The sequence below is a fragment of the Thrips palmi genome, unplaced genomic scaffold (genome assembly GCF_012932325.1).
Source record: "Thrips palmi isolate BJ-2018 unplaced genomic scaffold, TpBJ-2018v1 HiC_scaffold_8, whole genome shotgun sequence".
Lineage (NCBI taxonomy): Eukaryota > Metazoa > Arthropoda > Insecta > Thysanoptera > Thripidae > Thrips > Thrips palmi.
The window spans coordinates 12,177,118-12,195,883 of record NW_023144635.1 but is presented as its reverse complement, the minus strand read 5'-3'; the positions used below and the strand labels follow the sequence as shown (position 1 = coordinate 12,195,883).

At 37.7% G+C, this 18,766-nt stretch overlaps 2 protein-coding genes across 13 annotated transcripts; one reads left to right on the top strand and one right to left on the bottom strand.

The window, feature by feature from the left end:
* Positions 1–226: 226 nt before the first annotated feature.
* Positions 227–15,454, bottom strand: LOC117653147 (JNK-interacting protein 3). Of its 12 annotated transcripts, XM_034398574.1 has the most exons (28): positions 14,992–15,454; positions 14,533–14,653; positions 14,213–14,405; positions 14,012–14,135; positions 13,851–13,923; positions 13,645–13,741; positions 13,452–13,543; positions 13,080–13,115; positions 12,204–12,248; positions 11,653–11,670; positions 11,084–11,141; positions 10,938–10,994; positions 10,698–10,845; positions 10,407–10,594; positions 10,147–10,326; positions 8,616–8,895; positions 8,342–8,521; positions 8,076–8,259; positions 7,722–7,988; positions 7,494–7,601; positions 7,005–7,167; positions 6,698–6,914; positions 6,422–6,593; positions 5,378–5,491; positions 5,096–5,281; positions 4,862–4,993; positions 3,613–3,679; positions 227–2,433 (listed from the first exon to the last, which is right to left on the bottom strand). In XM_034398574.1, exons 1-28 carry the CDS (start codon positions 15,289–15,291, stop codon positions 2,430–2,432), a joined length of 3,804 nt encoding a protein of 1,267 aa, XP_034254465.1. In that variant the 5' UTR covers positions 15,292–15,454; the 3' UTR covers positions 227–2,429. The 12 variants fall into 12 exon arrangements, with proteins under 12 accessions (XP_034254465.1, XP_034254472.1, XP_034254473.1 ...); XM_034398581.1 differs by lacking the exon at positions 12,204–12,248; XM_034398570.1 differs by lacking the exon at positions 3,613–3,679 and having other exon boundaries at positions 230–2,433.
* Positions 15,455–15,535: 81 nt separating this feature from the next.
* On the top strand, positions 15,536–18,552 carry LOC117653149 (cytoskeleton-associated protein 2-like). Its single transcript, XM_034398583.1, has 11 exons — positions 15,536–15,825; positions 15,890–16,206; positions 16,293–16,428; positions 16,498–16,601; positions 16,679–16,847; positions 16,962–17,154; positions 17,243–17,332; positions 17,415–17,516; positions 17,660–17,830; positions 17,933–18,105; positions 18,181–18,552. Exons 1-11 carry the CDS (start codon positions 15,692–15,694, stop codon positions 18,386–18,388), a joined length of 1,797 nt encoding a protein of 598 aa, XP_034254474.1. The 5' UTR covers positions 15,536–15,691; the 3' UTR covers positions 18,389–18,552.
* The last annotated feature ends 214 nt before the right edge of the window (positions 18,553–18,766 follow it).

The window sequence follows — 18,766 nt, the reverse complement described above, 5'->3', positions numbered from 1 at the left end:
GTGGCAGCCTAGTGATGGCAAACTTCCTGGTATCTCGCAAAGACGAAAGAACTCAGGTTCAGAGGACACTGAAGCCACAAATCACCAATTGGGGAAAGAGGGTGTCACTATTCAGACCTCACTCTCCGCCTTATCAACTCACAGCTAAAACTTTGTGCTCACAAGATGGAAAATTTACAGGAAGAGTTGACTGACCAGAGGTAAAAAGAGCTTAGTCAGGAAACAATTCTATAGTTTTTGCTTTTTAATATTTGGTTATATGTATATATGCAAAATACCTTGTAACAACCATACTCACACATCAATTATATGCATATTTAAAAAAAAAAAACAGAAAGAAAAATATTTGGTACAAAGCAAAGCATACAAGACAAATTTTATCACAATTCAATACGTTATCTATACATGACCAGTCAGACTCCATTCTATTACACTTCTGAACTTAAAACATTGTCCACTGCTGAATGTTTTTCTTTTGTTATTTTTTTAAAACTATCTGTACAATTGAGAAGTTGTGACTGACAAAGAAATCAAATGTACAATAGGCTTACCTTTTATCAGAAAAATATCTTAGCCAAATTAACTTGAGACTTCCAAGTGTAGATGTCATAAATTCTCAGTTAATAGAGCATGTCAGTTTACTCCAACAGAACTGAACTACATAGTCACCGCCAGGTAGCTTATGCACAACTGAGAATGTAATGAACCATCATTTTTAAAGAATTGATACTTAATAATACAAAACACTTACACTGTACACACATTGACAACTTTACAAAAGTACAATCTGTACAAGCTTTTGTTTGCTTTTCAAGTAATATCACGTATGTGAGTCGTAACAGTCATCACACTTTATTACAATTAAAATTAATGTAATAGTTCCTAATTACATTTGTTTGCACAATCATTTTTAATATTAAAAACAACATTAAACTCAATCACTTTTAAGAAAAAAAATTAAAAGGAAATGGGGAAGGGGGGGGATATACACAAAACTAATACTCTATGCTGACTAAATATTATTTCTCAGGAAGTGCAAAAATTTAAGCAGAAGACAAAAAAAAAAAAAAAAAAATATGCATATGACTACTGCATTTGTAAAGGTTTAAGATTAGAGATTAGCCATAGTGAGGGTAAAAAGAGGCAAAAGAGAAGCAACAAACTTAAGTGAGATAAGGTCATTTGATAGTAGTCAAAAGACATTCTCTAAACTTAACTGCAAGGTTGATTAAATGATTAAAAGATTCACCGTCAATGAGGAATCAACAAAAGGCCACCCTATTATCATAATAATTTGTTTTGCAAAGGACCATTGACAGCTTTGAAAACAGAACAGAGGCTAACTGAAAATTGGTCAAAAAATCGAATGAATCACTCATAAAACAGAATTGAAACAAGGGGAAAACAGTGATTTCAATGTCCAAAAGCTTAAAGCCATGTGTGAGCTGGTTGGAATTAGATCATTTGAGCAACAATGAACACACTTCGGAATTCAGAACGAATTCCTATTGTTTCAAAGTACAGTGAATTCTGTCAAGTATCCAAGGGCACTACAATTCTTTTCAAACTCTTTTTCAAACGAAATGGTTTATGAGACTAGTGCAAGCTTAGCCCAAGCAGGACATCTGGCAAGAACTGCAACGGTAATCTTATTCCATAGATGAATCACAGAATAATGTGAAATTAACAAAGTAAATGCCAAAAAATAGACAATAAATTATCAAAAGAGATGCCCGGTAGACCGCGACTAGACACAAGACATAAATTAAAAATGAAATAAACTATTACAATGTATTTTTGTACAAAATACAATAATCACATAAGTATTAAGTCGCGGCAAAGAATCCTAAACTTGGTATCTCATAACTGTAACATTATTTGGCAACCAGAAAAAAATTCATCAGATACCTTTTCTTTTTGCTTGAACCCAATTCACAAGCATTTGTTACAATTTTAAGATCAAAATAATGAAAAAGAGGGTTAAAACTGTAATTGACACTTCTGCATAGCAGAAGTTGCTCTATTCAAGCAACATAATAATCCAGATCATACACTACTTGTTTGGTCGTGGTGCCTCCGCACATACCACTTGGATGAAATTAAGTTTTCCTAACTATGGCAACTAAATGCAACGTCAAGACTAGACAGATGCCAAACCCATAAGTGATGAACAATAATTTAAATAAATACCAGTTCATAAAAACTGAAGAAACAATGACAACAGTTTAGACCAACTAAACAAAGGTTGCAGACTATTCTTGCATAATCAATGACAGGACCTCGAGAACTTAAAAAAATGATTGCCTAAGATTGAAGCCTAACGCATAACCTGCCAAACAATGAGATGACTCTGTACTCCACGGCTAAGGGTTTGAGAGGTTTCTTGAGTGGACGGCACTACTTCTGCTTCTCCGTCGTCATCATCTTCCTCACCTGTAATCAAAATAATAAAATCGTAACCACTAAGATAGAATATGAAGAGTCTCTTGTCACACAGTGAATAAGATGAAATGGCAAGCAAATACAAAAATGTTTGGATGGACAAACTCTTTCTTCATTTGAATCAAAGAAAAAGTGAAAAAGTTATAATAGTAAACAGTTTAGATAAAGGAGAGTTCAAGGTAGCTTTGAATGAAGCACTGCTGTGGATTCAAACAATTATGGCCGTATCAAGTTAAGGAAAATCAACAGATCAACACATCAACAGATCAACAGATCAACGGATCGGGACGGGTTGGGGATGGCATTATAGGTCTAAAACCAAGAAATATGTTGAAGAAATTGAGTACTTAGGTCATCCTAAGACATTTGATTCAATAGTTTTTACTCCCCGACCCACCCCGACCCGCCTTGATCCGTTGATCTGTTGATCTGTTGATGTGTTGATCTGTTGATTTTCCTTAACTTGATACAGCCTATGCATTTCTGGAGCAGATGCTTTGATAAGTAATGTAATACAAGGCAAGAAACAGGAGGAGAAGATGTGGGTACAATCTTATAGATTATGTAAGCCCATCCTCTTCCTCACTTAATATGTTGGCTGTGAGCCCATTGCAACACTTGCGGAAATGGAGCCACAGGTATGGTCATGTCACAGTCAACATACTGAGTCAATACACATTGAGATACTAAGATACAATGCATTCCCACTAACTTCATAGCAGCCATGACAGATTTCCTAGTCTCTGTTTGTCTTGGACACAACCAGATTTCCAGCAAGGAGAGCAAAAGAAGTCCTTAGATTTTTTAGTGCCAGTCACCAAAATGTGCATGCCTTTATGTAAGACCTCATGTGATGAGCTTGGACTATCTTTAAAAAATAAAAACTATAAAAGCCCAGCATTTTTCTCTTTTTTGAAGCTACTAAACTACAATCTAATTGAAAGACACCACCACCCTTGGAAACAACAAAATAGAGAGTCAGGTCAGTTACAACAACTGAAACCAATATTTGTCCTGTTGCAGGGCATCTTAAAGAATCATTTAGATGTAAGACGATTTGCATACAGTGATGTATAAAGCTAAGCTATCTTGTGTTTTGTGTCAAGCTGAGCAACTGAGTCAAAACAGAGCAAGCAGGCAAGCAGGCAGCAGCACAGCAACATGTCGTACCGGGCTGGCAACAACTGCCATACTATGAGGTGCGATGCAGAGTCCTGAGCCTCGTCCGCGTCATCTTCTGCAACCACCAGACAGTGTCACACCAACATCACACGCAGTCACACACCCATCTACCTCAAGTTGGATAACATCACACAAAAGCAAACGGCATTAAGCGCACTCAGATTACATTATTAGATTGTGCAATTAAATGAAATCACTAGGTAGAGTTAGAGTCCTAGATCTAGGTCTCTAAGCAGAGTGAAGTGAGAGTGAATTACTAGGAATTTCACTTCTAGATAAACACCACTAGTAACATATTATATTATAACACACAATGTGACATGCCACTGTACTTCGACCCATTCTGAGAGAAAGGAATTTACTCTTCTTTCAGTGCATAGAAAATTACAAAAACTGAAAAACATTTATTCAATGAAAATTCAAGAATGTAAGTTTGGATGCTGTACCAGTTCAAAATAAATCTACAGTACAATCTAATACAAGATTTTCGGTTGTTAAAATGAAATGAGATGTGAAAATCGGATGTATCCAAGACAAACAATGAAACAACAAAATCGTTACTGTACGAGTAACAAAATAAGTCTACAGGATGTAAAAAAAAAAACAACACAAAAAACTACAGGTTGATTAAACCTATGAGACACACAAGATGCATTTCAAAGAAAGGACAATTGGCAAAAATAACTAATGACCCTAACAAAACAAAAAAGGATAGAATTTTACTTTAAAAATCAAAATTCGAGGGGTCCTATTCAAAAGATCTTATCTGCGCGTTCCCCCCAAGACAATCTTATCTTAAACGCATGCGGATTTCACCCAGTTTGACCAGTTGGGACACGTACGAGAGTAAGCGGAATATATTTTTACATGTACTTTTGGTTTCTTTGATCTTTCATCTCCACATTTCAGTGAATTTTATCACAAATGATTTTGATTTGTAGCTGTATTAAATGATCAAACTGAGTAAAATTCACATGCGTTTAAGATAAGATTGTCTTGGGGGGAACGCGCAGATAAGATCTTTTGAATAGGACCCCTCGAATTGGGCCAGAGAAAAATTAAAATTTAGTTTTAGTAAAACGCCAACCAGGATAACAAACAGCCAAACAATGAATAAATGCATACAACCACAAAAAAATTCAAAACAAATGGCAACCAATTCAAACGGAACAAAAGATTACCACAGGAATAGAACAATGTTGCCTGGAAGGAGAAGAAGCAAAGTGTGCCAACTTACCCACTCTGAAGTCAATGTATCCTTCACCTCCAGACATCACCAGCATTGAATAAGGTTTTTCAGAATCTGGTAAATTATCAACAGTTGGGGTTTCAACTGGAGCAGATGTAGCTGCAGAGAGGCCGCCTGAACCTGAAAATTAGAAGTAAGTCATGGTATAAAATCATGAATAAACAGACATAAAAATAAACGAAGTCCACACGTAAGAGCATTTAATTCAGAACCCATGTTTACCTGGCACAGACACAAAGAATTTTACAGCTTCTCTATGGCCATGGAAAGAAAGCTGAGCTTGTGCCATAGAGCAATAAGGAATAAAACTGCCAGGAGTAACCCGGTTTGTTTGAGCATCAGCATAAACACGAACAACAGATCCCGGGCCTCTTGCCGCACCAATAATGTTGCCTGCACCACCAGCACCTACATCAACATCAATATGGCAGAGTTAAACAGTTTTATTTGCACAAAAAATTAACATTAACAAGTACAGACCAGCAAAGGAATAAAAATGCTTACTCTCTGAAAGAGGAACCGATATTATAACACCATTTCCTGTGCCTATCCATAATCTAGATGATGAGATAAGGAGTGCTGTGATACGGGCAAATGAGAAGCCCAACTTTCCAGTGCCTGGAACACAAACAAAGAAAACAAAACAGATAAGGAAAAGCTCATTGAAAAGACAGAAAGATGAGCACACTTCAGCATGCGAAACAAAACACCAAAAAGCCTAAAAGGTAACATAAAAGTTGCCACTTAAAACCCCTTCATTCCATGTTGCTGTTAAACTTTTTATAAAACTTCATCCAGTGCATAGAAGGGGTAAATGTGAACCAGAGTGAAACACTATTACAGCAGCAGTAATCTTTGACTTTCGAATGATTAATTGTAAGAAAACATTAAATCTGTCTATCTATATCATTCAAGGAAATGCAAACAGAATGCAAAATAATAAGAATAATAAAAGATGGAATGGAAAAACTAGGCTAAGAAGAACAAGGGAATTCAATGAGAGACAAGAAGATAAACTAGGCAATAAAAGAATTTTAACTCCTGATTGGTGAAAGGAAAACCAAATGGCAAGCTTGGAAATGAAAGAACACAGAAACGACGAATACAAGCAAAAAGATCTGACATTCGTATGCAATTTGTACCTCCTGGAAACACGGCTTTTCGAGCGAGAAGCCAACCATCAGCACAAGCGAAGAGAAAGCACAAAAAGAGTAACATGTAGTATTAGATTTTAAACTTTCTCTATAATTCCTCAGAAAAATTTAAACAAAACACTGCAGTTGACATTTAACTGTTAAGACTCTCTCCACCTTATACACAGCACTAAAATGATAAAAAAATGAAAACTAAATTGAAAGCTGAACATAATTGAACACTGGCAACCCTTTATTGACTTATTGCAACCCCAATACCTGCCATGGCTTAAAAGCTTAGAAAATGTTCAATTATTTGTTAATTCCTGAATTTTTTTAAAAGCAGTGTCTCAAAAAGGCAGATTTAAAATTTCAGATTCTGCACATAGCTATGGAAACTGCCACAAAAACTTACCAAGCATTTTGCTCACATAAGGCTCAATGTCTACATCTTGCAAGTGTTGGTATGTATGAGCATGGTATAACCGAAGGGTTGAATCAAGGCGAATTGTCACCCAAACTCCATCTCCGAGCCAGGCCATTTGACGCACTTGACTTTCTTTGCGTGGATGAGCATCAAAAGTTTTCTAAAAATTAAAATTGACAAATGTTTTTGAGAGGAACAACTTAGTAGGAGACATGTTTAGGTTGAATTGAATCAACACAAAAATAGAGCTATGATTAGTCATACCTCCACTTTAAGCGAACGAGGATCCAAGACATGAATTTTGTTGCGATAACCACACCAAACACGTCCATGAACTGAGACCATGCAACGAATTGAATGGTGTTGTGGACCAAGGTCAACAATATGGTAGTTATTTAGGTTCCACTGACCATCCAAACCACGTCTGAATACAACAACTGTTCCATTTGCTAAAGCTGCAAGAACCCTTCCATGAATGTGTCTGTGAGGAAAACAATCATGTTGGAAGAAGTTGATAAAAGAGAACAACAAAAACGAAAAAGGTTCAAAAGGCTGAATCAAAATATCTTACACTATACTTAATACAGAGTCCTTAAGGTGAACACTGTGAAGACATCGACCCCATTGGGTGACAGCAGAATGTACATAAATATCACCACTCTGAGCACCCAACCACATTGTGGGAAGAACACTACTCATCTGCTCCAAATTTTCATTTACCAGCTCATCATTATCTGAGGAAGAAAATAGAATTGATTTAACAAAATGTAACATCCAGCCACAAACAACACACAAATTTTATGATTTATGATAAAATAATAGCCATGCACATGGACACTGTTCACACATTGTAAACTAGAACAAAATAAAGCACACAGCAAGTTACAATAAAAGCTCAACTAACATGAAAGGTCCTTTTAACTAACTGATTATGAGTAAATAAAGATTGCCAAAAATATGACATGTTAGAAGAGGAATGTCATAGACAAGAATCAGCAGCAGGTGTGCTATGTTCCTCAAATCATTTCTCTGCTTAATTGACTCTAAAAAAAGCTCTCACCTTTCGAATGTTGGGAGAGACCATCCTTGACAAGACCGCTAACTTCCTTCACTAACCTCCTTGGAGGGCTTATGTCTTCAGCCTCTTCCCCTAACCCTCCAAGTTCCACTGATAAGCCATAAATAACAAAACACACAATGTACACTCAACCCAGACAAACACAAAATTGTAAGCAGTAACACAGTTAGGTAATACACACAGAGACAAGCAGAGTGATGAAAACCTTACCCTCTATTTGTGATGACAACTTTGGTGCTACGAAGTCCCCCAAGGGAGGCCCAGGTGCTTCACTTCCTGTGGCACAACTCACTAATGTTATGCGGCCAATGCATGCTTCACTATCATCAGCTGAACTATCTGGCTGAGTACTTATTGAGTCACTGTCAACTGCCGAGTTCACTTTTATTTCTTGAGATGTTGTGTCATCATTGCCAGACAATTTACTATCAGTTTCTTGAACCTCTTCTGTGGCAGGATAATCACTTTCTCTCGCACCTAATGGAAAATGTACAGAGATAAAAACACGGCAAAGTTCTTTTTACATTTTGAAATTTTTCATGCATGTGTTGTCTCAGAACTTACCAGGTACACTTGCAATACACAACAAGTGTGATGAGCATACATTGAATGCCTTCAGCACATCAGCTGGGTTGTTAGCATCAACTACTGTTACACGACTCATTTTATGAGTTGATGTGCATATCCATACTAAGGATGACAGCTGTTGCTCTTCTGTCTCTCCTGCCCTTGCAAGTCTCTCTCCCTCCTGATAAGAACCCCATGAACATTAATAACTAGATCTTGCATGAAATTTCAGTACAAAAGTCATTGGAGGGAATCGAAAATACCTCAAGTTCTTCTTCTAAGCTCCGCACAGGACTTGGCTTATCATCATTGCTGGATAAATTGGCACTAGATTCTTCAGAAGGATTTGGATGATAAAAAATACTAGCTCCGACTATGGACCCACCATCTCTAGTTTTGCCACCACTAAGGTTGACCCCGGCAGCGCACCATATCTGCAAGGGCTGTTAGCAACAACAGCATTAGACAGAGAGAAGGAAACTAAAGCGATCTGCGCTCACAACTGAGGTGACAATGTCGCTCTGGTTCAACACCCACCTTGACTCCCGGCTCCGTCTCCGTCAAGGGGCGGCAGTACACTGGCACGGGCACAGGCTCCGCGCTGCTGGGCCTGGGCAGACTCGTCCCCGAGGAAGTGAGAGCCCCGACCCCCAAGATTCCTTGCGCTTGCCCGGGAGTGCCTTGGCTCGGCACCTTGGCGGGCAAGCTCCAGCCGTACGCCCTGAGGCGCCCGTCGTCCTTCTCCACGTGAGCGCGCACCTGCCGATACTGCTCCCGCCTCTCCGTCTGCCTCCGCAAAGCCAGCTTCTCATTATTCCTGGAAGAGGAAAGGAACAAAAACAAAGTGTGAAAGATGAAAGCATCAAGGGAAGACCCTGCTTCGTCGACTGACAGCAGACAAGACCCAAGCTTTGGCAGCGATAAGGAGATCTGAGGGTAATGCCCACAACCGACTCCATTTTACATTCAAGAAATATGTGAGGGCAGTGGAAGGAGGTAAGAAGAAGGCTTACAAACAAAACCGAAAGAAAGGGGGAAGCAACCATCACCATCAAAGGTAATAATTATAGATCTAGTTAAATGATTTAAGAAGTTACACGAATGTCAACAATTCCTAAAACTCCTAGAATTGAACTAAACAAGCACACAACAGAAGGTACAGAAACATGGGCATACTTGCCACAGTTAAAGGAAAACGTTACATAAAATGCACAAGATGCTCATTCCCATAAAGAGCCAAATTTTAGTGGTTTGAATTAAATTTGTTTGGCACTTTTCATGAGATTAAATGGGCATATAAGAAGTCACTTACACTTAAAATTGAGCCAGGTGTTTGAATCCAGAGCACGGAAGTGAGAAGGCAGACTTTTATCACAGAAGTAACTAAGCCTCTTCTGCAAGTTCGCAGAGGGGCCGACTCTCATTAGATTGACTAAAAGATGGCCTATAAAGTGATACGAACCACATTTTTAGTCCAGGATTATAGGAAAAGCTCTTGATGATGAATGAGACAATCTTCCAAAACTACCCTCTGCAGCACTGCATTTTCGGAGGTTTGCAGATTTAATGAATAACAGACAATAAATAAAATTGATTTGGGGAAATTGAAATTCCAACAAATCCCAACAAACAAACAAAGCACTGCCACATTATTAAAAATTGGATATAACACGAAGTTTAACATCCCAAAGCCTCGGTTGATACTTCTTCATACATTTAACAGCCTGAAACCTACATGAAATAAAACTAGCAGAGGATACAGTATGAAGAATGGTAGAGTGTGCAGAAAGCAAGAAAAGATCAATGATGAAATTAGTAAGCACTAAAGCACACGGTGAGGTATGGCAGTAACCCAAATCCCAACACAAGGGAATGTGCTTTTAAAAGAATATGTAACAAAATCAGAAGTTACCAAATGCATAGGTTTTTGAGGTTTTATTTTTTGAAGAATAGCCCATTTTCATTTTAAATGTTGAAACTATGGCTTATAAAACTTCTGGACATCAGCACATATGACAAAACTGTTCATCATAGATGGGAAAACTACAAACATTTCAATTGTACTTACACATCAGAAGACTCCATGAAGTCACCAGCCCGTTTACGTTCAGTGCGAGTACGTTGGCGCATAGAGCCCAAAGGCCCAGCAGGACTGACTTGGTGAGTAGGAGCATTGAACCGTACACCCATGTGCTGGGACTTACCAGTCGGTACAGGGCGATCAGTTGGAGTAAATAGGTTACTAAAACTGCAAGAGGAATGAGAAACAAATGAAAGTTACAGCTAAAGTAAAGATATAATCCATTATTTGTTATCTGTGACACTTACAATTTCCAAATACTTTGTTTACTTTTGCGATCTAAATTAGGGTCATTGCGAGACGCTCGAACTAATTCAGTCCATCGCACAGCATCTTGGAGCTCCATGAAACGTTCCTTGTATTGATTACGTTCCATTAGAACACGAGCCATTTCAACTCTTGTAAATCTTTTTCTTTGGGCCATAGGCACATCCTCCTGAAAATATAAGATACATTTGAGTTTTGGACAGTAATATCTCCGCTATGACACTCACAAACTGACAAACAGAGCTTAATGCAGAGTTTAAATTGAAACATACTTCATCATCTGATTTGTTGGCCTTAAGAGCTTTGTCTGCCTCTTCTTTGGCCTTCTTTAGCTCTTCCTCCAGGTCTCGGATTTGCTGCTTTAGTGCTGCCTCTGAAGACAGCCATTTTTTCTTCTTTTCTTGCAGAAACTCATTCTCGCTGTGGAATGAGATAATAATGTGTTTAAGGTAATGAATAATAATAAATTTTAACCATCGAAAGTGGAAAAATCTCTACAGCACTTTTCTCACCTTGTAAGTTCATCTACTTTGATAATTAGATCATCCTTGACAATATTCAAAGCATTCCTAAAGATTTAAAGAAATATTACAAGAAAATATGTTTTTCTGAAGTACAACATTGTATAGGCACACAAGTGTCATGGAAGCTGTCTTACTTGGTTGCCAGGAGCTCATTGTTTTCCATAATGAGATTTTCCACCTCTTTTCCCATTCCTATTTGGATAGAGAAATAAATTTGTGTAAGATAAAACAGTAGAAGCCAGACAAGAAACAAGAATATCTATTAGTGCAGTAAAAATATAATTTTGCGAAGTTTTTCAAGGCAAATTCCTCAGAATGCAAGAGTGACCTTTAAGGGGAAAACAATATAAAAAAAATAGAACCCCTGTTTTAAGTCAATTGCCATCAAAGCTTGAAAAATGCACAGTTAATTGCCAACAAACAGTTAAGCATTTTGAAATGAAAGGAAGCATATTATTGTTCATGCTAAACAGGCACACATACAGATAGACACTATGGTTTTTGTGCCTATCCCACTAGGTTTATGCTCTTCCCACACTTTGAAAGAAACATATAGATTCTGAACAAACTTAGATATTATTAACTGATTTGGAAAATCGCCAAATAGTAGGAACAAAAATTCTTCTAACAAACACATAAGTGAAAAAAGAAAGACCCTGTAATCTAGCCTAGAACACTCTAACTACAGTGATGAAACTCTTACCAAAGAAGTTGTCATTAACTGGAGTAGAGTCAGATGGAGAGCAGCAGGCATATCCAGGACAAATGCGAATGAAAACCACAAACATGTTAGTCAGCCACTCAAGCAATGCACAGAAGCTTAAATGACAAAAAAAAAAGTAATGGAGAACTGAATATTTCCCACAAAAGGATGCAAAGACCCAAGACAGAAAGTGTAATAAACACAAGTAAAGATAGAACCCTTAAAAAAAAAATTAGACTAAACAAATCAATGGGTACAAGTACTCTCACACACTCAGAGAAAACAAATGAGCTAAAAATTAAAAAGAGTGGTAAAAACAAATTTTGCAGATTCCAAGAACTGCAAGAGGATATACACTATATTGAAGAGAGGCTTAAGTTTGTTCTATGATAAGAAAAAAAAATCCTACAGTGTCAGGTTTATGCATGCAAGTACAGATGACAGAAGAAAATTTGCACCATCATGACAAACTTAAATATTCAATGAAGCATTTGAAACCCAAGCATTTTCTGTAAATATAAATTGATGCAAAAATCTATTGGTTTGCATACCAGCGTGAGCAATTTTGCCGCGTACTTCAGTTTCACTGTCGCTGTCTACTCCAGGGACGTCAGCATAGTGCAGCAAAGAAACAGCAACAAAGGGTGCAACAAAACATGCAAACAAAGGAACTACATTGAAAACTCCTCTAAAAGCATTCATTCAAGGCACACTACTGTTCAGGTCTGTCAACCAGGTGACATATCCCATTGCAAACTATATCTGTTACTTTAAAACAACAACAACGACAAAAAAAGAAACTAATAGAGAGGAAGAAAAACGCAACTTAAGAACTACATGATTAAGACGGAGGACAACATTAGTGCAAATCAAAAAGCAAGTTAAAACCAAAACTGAAAAGTTGCACCTTCTTTCAAATACAGTATTTCATTTCCTGCAATTACATTATTAATTTTAAATACAAGCAGAACAAGACAACTTTGAGGTGAGGTTATAGTAAACTAACAAAAATAAAATAAAAAACAAAGAAAGTGATGCAAAAAAAATATATCATTCAAGGAACGTTAATGAAAGCAGAACAGTGTCTTGTATTCTTCTATTATGTTAAATTCAATGTGTGAGGGTATCACCTGCTAAAAAGTGTTAAAAGTTCATTGTAAGGATGGGGAAGAAGCATTCACTCAAATCCTAGATTGGTCAAAGGAGTGAACCCAACTTCATTTATACTTGAATGATTCTGTTTGTTGGTATGAGGGATTGAGTGGGGTTCTGAGGATTTAGAATATAATGAGCAACGAAGCTATTAACCTGAATCGTAAGAAGTACATGCAAAGTTCCAATCATGTAAGTCGAGCATCAACTCAAAAAATAATTACTATGGGCAGAAGCTACTTGGAAAGACAGGAAAGCTCTAGAAATATACAAACCAGATGAGGCGTATTCTCCAGGGTGAACCCAGCTTCCTAAGAGTCACAAATGAGAAAATTTAATCTATGTCTGACATGATAATTTTGACAGCAATTAATTTAAAATAAAACTTGCACATGAAAAGAACAGTACAGTCAAAGGCGAATTTAAACTAATGTTTGAAAGGGAGGAGAGATCCTGTGTTGCAATTGAAGTTTGTAGGTGCTTACAAATCTCCCAAAGATGTCTGTATGATCTAGTTTTGTAAAAAGGCTGTTAAGAAATCTTTTAAAAAGTCAGGATACAATTTCGAAAACTGAAATCTGACACATATTCTGCAATTTTGGAATCAATAACAGTGTTGCAGAGATAAAGCATTTTGAAATAATCACCTGTGATGTCAGCACCTTCATCCATTTCTCCCAAAGCCTCAACATCTTGGAAACTGAGTTCTTGGTATAGTGTGTTTCCACTTCGTTGCTCTCTGTATGGTACAGAAGAAAGCAAAATAAAAGCAAAATGTAACAGTTAAAGGTAATTCTATGTAGTAAAACAAGTAGAATATTCGAAGCTTTTGGCACTTGCCGTTTAGTATGACTTTTGCCAGCTGGTTGAGTAGGAGGGAAATCTTCAGTGTCAGGACTTGAATCTTTACTTGTAGGACTAAGGCTCTCAGACCAACCTGATTGAGTAATGCAAGTAATGATAGGTTAAGCAGTTTTAAGGAACATAACACTTAAAACTAACACAAAACAAATAAATATTATCTAAATTAAGTGCAAGTAGCTTACCTATTTTGTCAGGAGATGGCAACTTTGAAAATGATCGATCAGGAGAAATATCTCTTATAGGAGACTGAGTTTCCTAAAACAAAAATTGCAAACCAATGTAAAAATTATTTGGCCAAAATTGTAGTTAATAAAAAATGGGGAAAACTTTCAGGGATTATTACCTCCAGCTCATTTTGAAGACTAGTAGTAGGAGAGGATGCCGAAGGTGCAAACTCAACTGGGCTAGAGACAGACTGTGGTCCAGCTTCCAAGGATGCAAATCCGTAAGACACTGGCCCACTAGACCTGAGAATTTAAAAATGTAAGGTAAAATTACATGAACCTTATAAAATCAATGCAAAACTGAATATTTTTGGGTATACCTGTTCATAGGGTTTAAGGAAGACATTGTAGGGGGTCTTGACCTTCCTGAGGGATCAAGACGATCTGTTGTTCCCATCATTAGTTTAGTCCTTTCCATAGTATCCATGTGAGTCTTAAGTAAATCAGTGTACCGTTCATGAAGTTTTGAATAATCTCTCTTCATTTCCGATTCTTTCTCTTCCAGGCGATATACTATTGTCATAATTAGAAATATCATTGTTAGTATTTTAATAATAAGGAAAGATTAGGTATAAAGTTACTATTTCATTTGCACTGAAACTGACAAGAGAATGAAATTTATACTATATGTTTGACATACCATGGTCAGAAGCATTTTTCCCCTTTAACTCCAGCATTCGCACAATTGATTCAAGGCTTTCAATTTTGCTCTGAAGCTCTTTTCGTTCATCCTCAGTAGCATCTTCAGCTTCTAATAGTTTCTACAAAGTTTAGAGAGCATAAGTAAAATCAGACACAGTATTATATAACTACCCAGCAGTGGAAACAATAGTGTTTGCTTGATGTATGTTTTACTGATACTGACTGAGGAGATCAAAACTTCCACAATAGTTAAATGATAAAACAGTGGAGGAAGAAAGAACAAAGGGACCAACTCAAGAAAACAGAATAAATGAATGAATATGTTTTAGTTGATGGTTATGTTTTGATCACATAACCTATCACTGTACATTTAATGGACAATAAATGAGATTGATGCAGTATAAACGGTGAACCCCAAACAAAGAACATCATTATATTGAATATAAAATTGTTTTACCTGTTCTGAGCTTTTCCTTAATTGCTTCTCTCTTTCATATTGTGTCACCAGCTGCTCATTGTCTTCCCTCAACAATTCTAATTCTACTTCATGCTCCTGGTTTTGAGTATATGATATGTCAAGACACTCGAGCACGTTGACGACTAACGGCATAAGGTCTTTTACAACGTCGTCATCATATTTGCTTATCATTTTCTCAAATTCCTGGTAAACACTACCAGCTAGAGACTGGACCTTTTCTGACATGACAACATGGGAGTCTTCATGAGTCCCATAAACAGTTTCTTGCTCCATCTCCATTTCTACGAATTTGCGCCACTACAGAAGAGTATTTAAAGTTTTAAACTACACACTGAGCAATTCAAATAAAACCACTGTTCCCAGAGCATATTAAAAGGGCTTGTCCCTTTCTGCTGATGACATTTTGCCAAACACTGACCCCATTTTAAACGCCTTCTAAGAACGCCCCCAAACCTATCAAAACAAAACAAAAGAGCAGCGGAAAGGATCGCCCACTTTGAGCAAGGCAGTGCCTTTTTGAATTTGTTCAGTCTAGAATCTTTCGTTCGTCAGTTGTAGACAGTGCTAGTGATAACGAGTGATACCTTCAACTGTCCGAGTCATTTTCGAACTTGAGGTGGAGTTGGATATTTCTGAGTTGAATTGTATTGTTGCTGGTGCTTTTCAGTATCCTGTCAAGATGCCTCCTGTCGCAAAGAGGACTGCGACTACGAGGACTGTAGGGACTGCGGCTGCAGGCCGACTTGCCCAGGTGGTCCAGCAGGCCCAGCCCACGGTACCTACTCGCTTCACCTCGGTCCCAATGAACTCAAAGTAAGTAAGTCACCGCGGATCGTCAAGATAGCCTTCCTTGTGCTTTATAACCGTTCTGTTCCAGGGATCAAGTGCAACAGTTTCGAGAGGCAAGAAAACTTCGCGAACAGGAAAGGCTTGAGAAGCTTAGAAACTGTCGCTTGAAAAACAGTTCAAATTCTTCCTTAAGTTCGTTTTCCTTTCGGAGGTTTGGCCCTGACACTTCCAAAGTTTCTTCATGTTCATCTTCACATGCGACAGAATCGAATAAATCAGCATTATCCATGAGAGTCCATGAGGAAAAGAAGCGTCCCAGAGTTGACGCCCACCCCTCAACTAGCTCATGTACTGTGCGTGAAAACAAAGTGGCATCGTCTAGGTTGCGGCGTTCAATTGGAGGAAGTGAGTACCTGGCACATGTTTCCAGCGAATGCTCTTTGAACTTAAAGGTTATTTTTCTCAAAAGTGATATATTCTTCATTTGTTAGGAAAAAGCATTCTGAAAAGCAAGTGTAGTAAACTCAAAGCCTCCAAAGCGGAGGTGAAGTTAACCAAAACGACACAACTTAGAATGCTGAAAGCGGATCCTCTTCTCCAGCTTTCCAATTTTAAGGCAACTGCAAGGCAAGTGCTAAAATACATCTTTTACATTCCTTCAGCTTAAAATTATCTAATAATATTTTATATCAGCAGCAGTAAGAAGATGATCCTGCCCGCACCAGAGCCTCTCAGGCAATATGCAGCTACTAGACCAATCAAACTTTTTGGAGATGGAAAACTTGCCTCAGGAATGAATGGTTGGTAGAGAAGTATGTTCTGCCAATACCATCTGCCTGAGTGTCAAATTATGGATCAAAATTTTTGTTGTTGACAGGTTCAAAGCCAACTGAAACGCTGGCAGTGACTAGTACCACCCCCAAGAAGCCTTTGGGAATCGTATCTCTTGATGATGGTAAAAAGCCACAGACACCATCACGAATACCAGTTAAGAAGGCCTCATTTGTCAGTCCTCTGAAACAAACTCCTAAGCCTAGCCCATTGAGGTGAGTTTTGTTTCATACCTCATAAACCTTCACAACAATAACAGGCACTCCCTTTTATTTTTGGCCTTGTATGATTTTTCAAATTATTTTTGTTTGCATGATCAATCAAATTAGAGAAAGACTGGCTTCTTGGTTGGAAAAGCGGAACCATTCATTAGACAATTTCAAGCACTTGAAATGCTTTGGGGTTCTTGGTCCGGCTGTCAAACGACCTCAAACACCATTTCGCAAGGTACTTTTGTCAACAAGTTTGTTGAAAGCGATTCCAGAAAGTAAGGAGTCTACTCCCAACAAGGATATCTCTGAAGTGAGCAATTTGGTTTGACCTTCATGCATCTTTTGCCAGTCTCACACTTTTTTGTTGTTTCTTTACTTACCCTCTTACTATTTGTTAGGATCCTTCTGGTGATGATTCTAGCCCGTTAAATACAACCTTCACACTTGAAGAAGAAGATAAAGAAAATATTTGCTCACCTACGGAACCAGTATGTTCCCTTTTTTATTTTCTAATCACTTTTTAAATGGTCAAACGTTTTCTTTTCATCCCTGCCTCTCTTATTTTTTCAGGAAGAGAATGCATCTGCTATATCTGTGGCTGAGCAGCAAACTGTTAAAGAATTGGACCAAGCACATGGAGTACTATCTGAGCTCCACAAGCTGATTCAAATGGTAACAATACTTTATAATCAGATTCAGGTGGCACTTACAATGATGCAGCAAATGCTGCTCTCATCTTGTGGTTTTCAATTAAATTAAAATTTTGAGTAGAATGTTCTGTTTTCTAACAGGCTTAATTTTTGTCATTGATTTAGGGTTACCCTATCGAACAATGTAGTTTATGGTTGAGAGCTGTACGTCGTCGATTCCCGCAGTGTGGAGATGAACCCACTTACTGGGAGTGTTTGGCTGCCTTAGAAGAAGCAAGAGGTGACCTTCAAACAGCAGTTTCTTGTTATGAACGAGCCATTTTGCAAGGGGCTGAGGTAAGTTCGTCTTGAGACCCTCAACAGAACTGCCATCATTTTCAACCAGACTTTGCTTTTGTTCCTTTGTGATTTTGATTTTCTTATTTTTGTCTTTCTTAGGAAAGCTCTGTTCAGAGTTCTCTTGATGAACTGCTGAAGAAAATGTCATCTTTGCATATTGAGCCTGTACTACGCATCAATAGAGAGAGTGTACAGAAGATACAGCAGAACAAGTTATTAGATTCTTCCAACATAATTAAGTCATCTTCAATTCAATTCGCCGTCAAGGAAAAGTAAGCACTTCGTTTAAGTTTTCAGACCAAGTAAGCATAGGAAAATTCGCTGTTTGATACATTTCTTTTTGTCAGGTGCACCCCTTCAAAGAAAATTGATGCTTCTGATGATTCTGACACACTGTTCACGGCTACTCCTGTGCGGCGTTCAGGGAGACTTGCTGGCACTCCTAAACAAGGGACACCAGGACTCCAATGTGTCAAGTCTTTGGAATTTCTGGAGCCAAATGTACGCAGATCCTTAGTTTTTCATACCAATAGTGCGCTGGAACCAGAAGACTGATATTTTTATGTTTAATACTTTAAGAGTTTGTTTGTTTACTACTTTTTATTATGTCATTCTCATTTTAATTGCTTGCACATTTAATTATTATTATTGATTAATTCAAAAGTATATTTTAAATAAAAGGCATTAGTAGTCCTTTTGTCCTAAGGGTTGTTGTGAGATTTCAAGGCAAAGTCTTCTTTCTCCCCCTCCCCTCTGAGTTTTGCACCTAAATTCTGCCTTCCAATAGAAGATTTCTGCACGAAAATAACAATTATCAAGGGTTATTTACTGTTTGAGTTGTTAAGATTAACTGGACTGCAAGAAACCCTGTTTGCTATCTCTGGAGAAAACATTGCATGGAGTACGGATAATGTTATTTTTTACTTGCTCAGT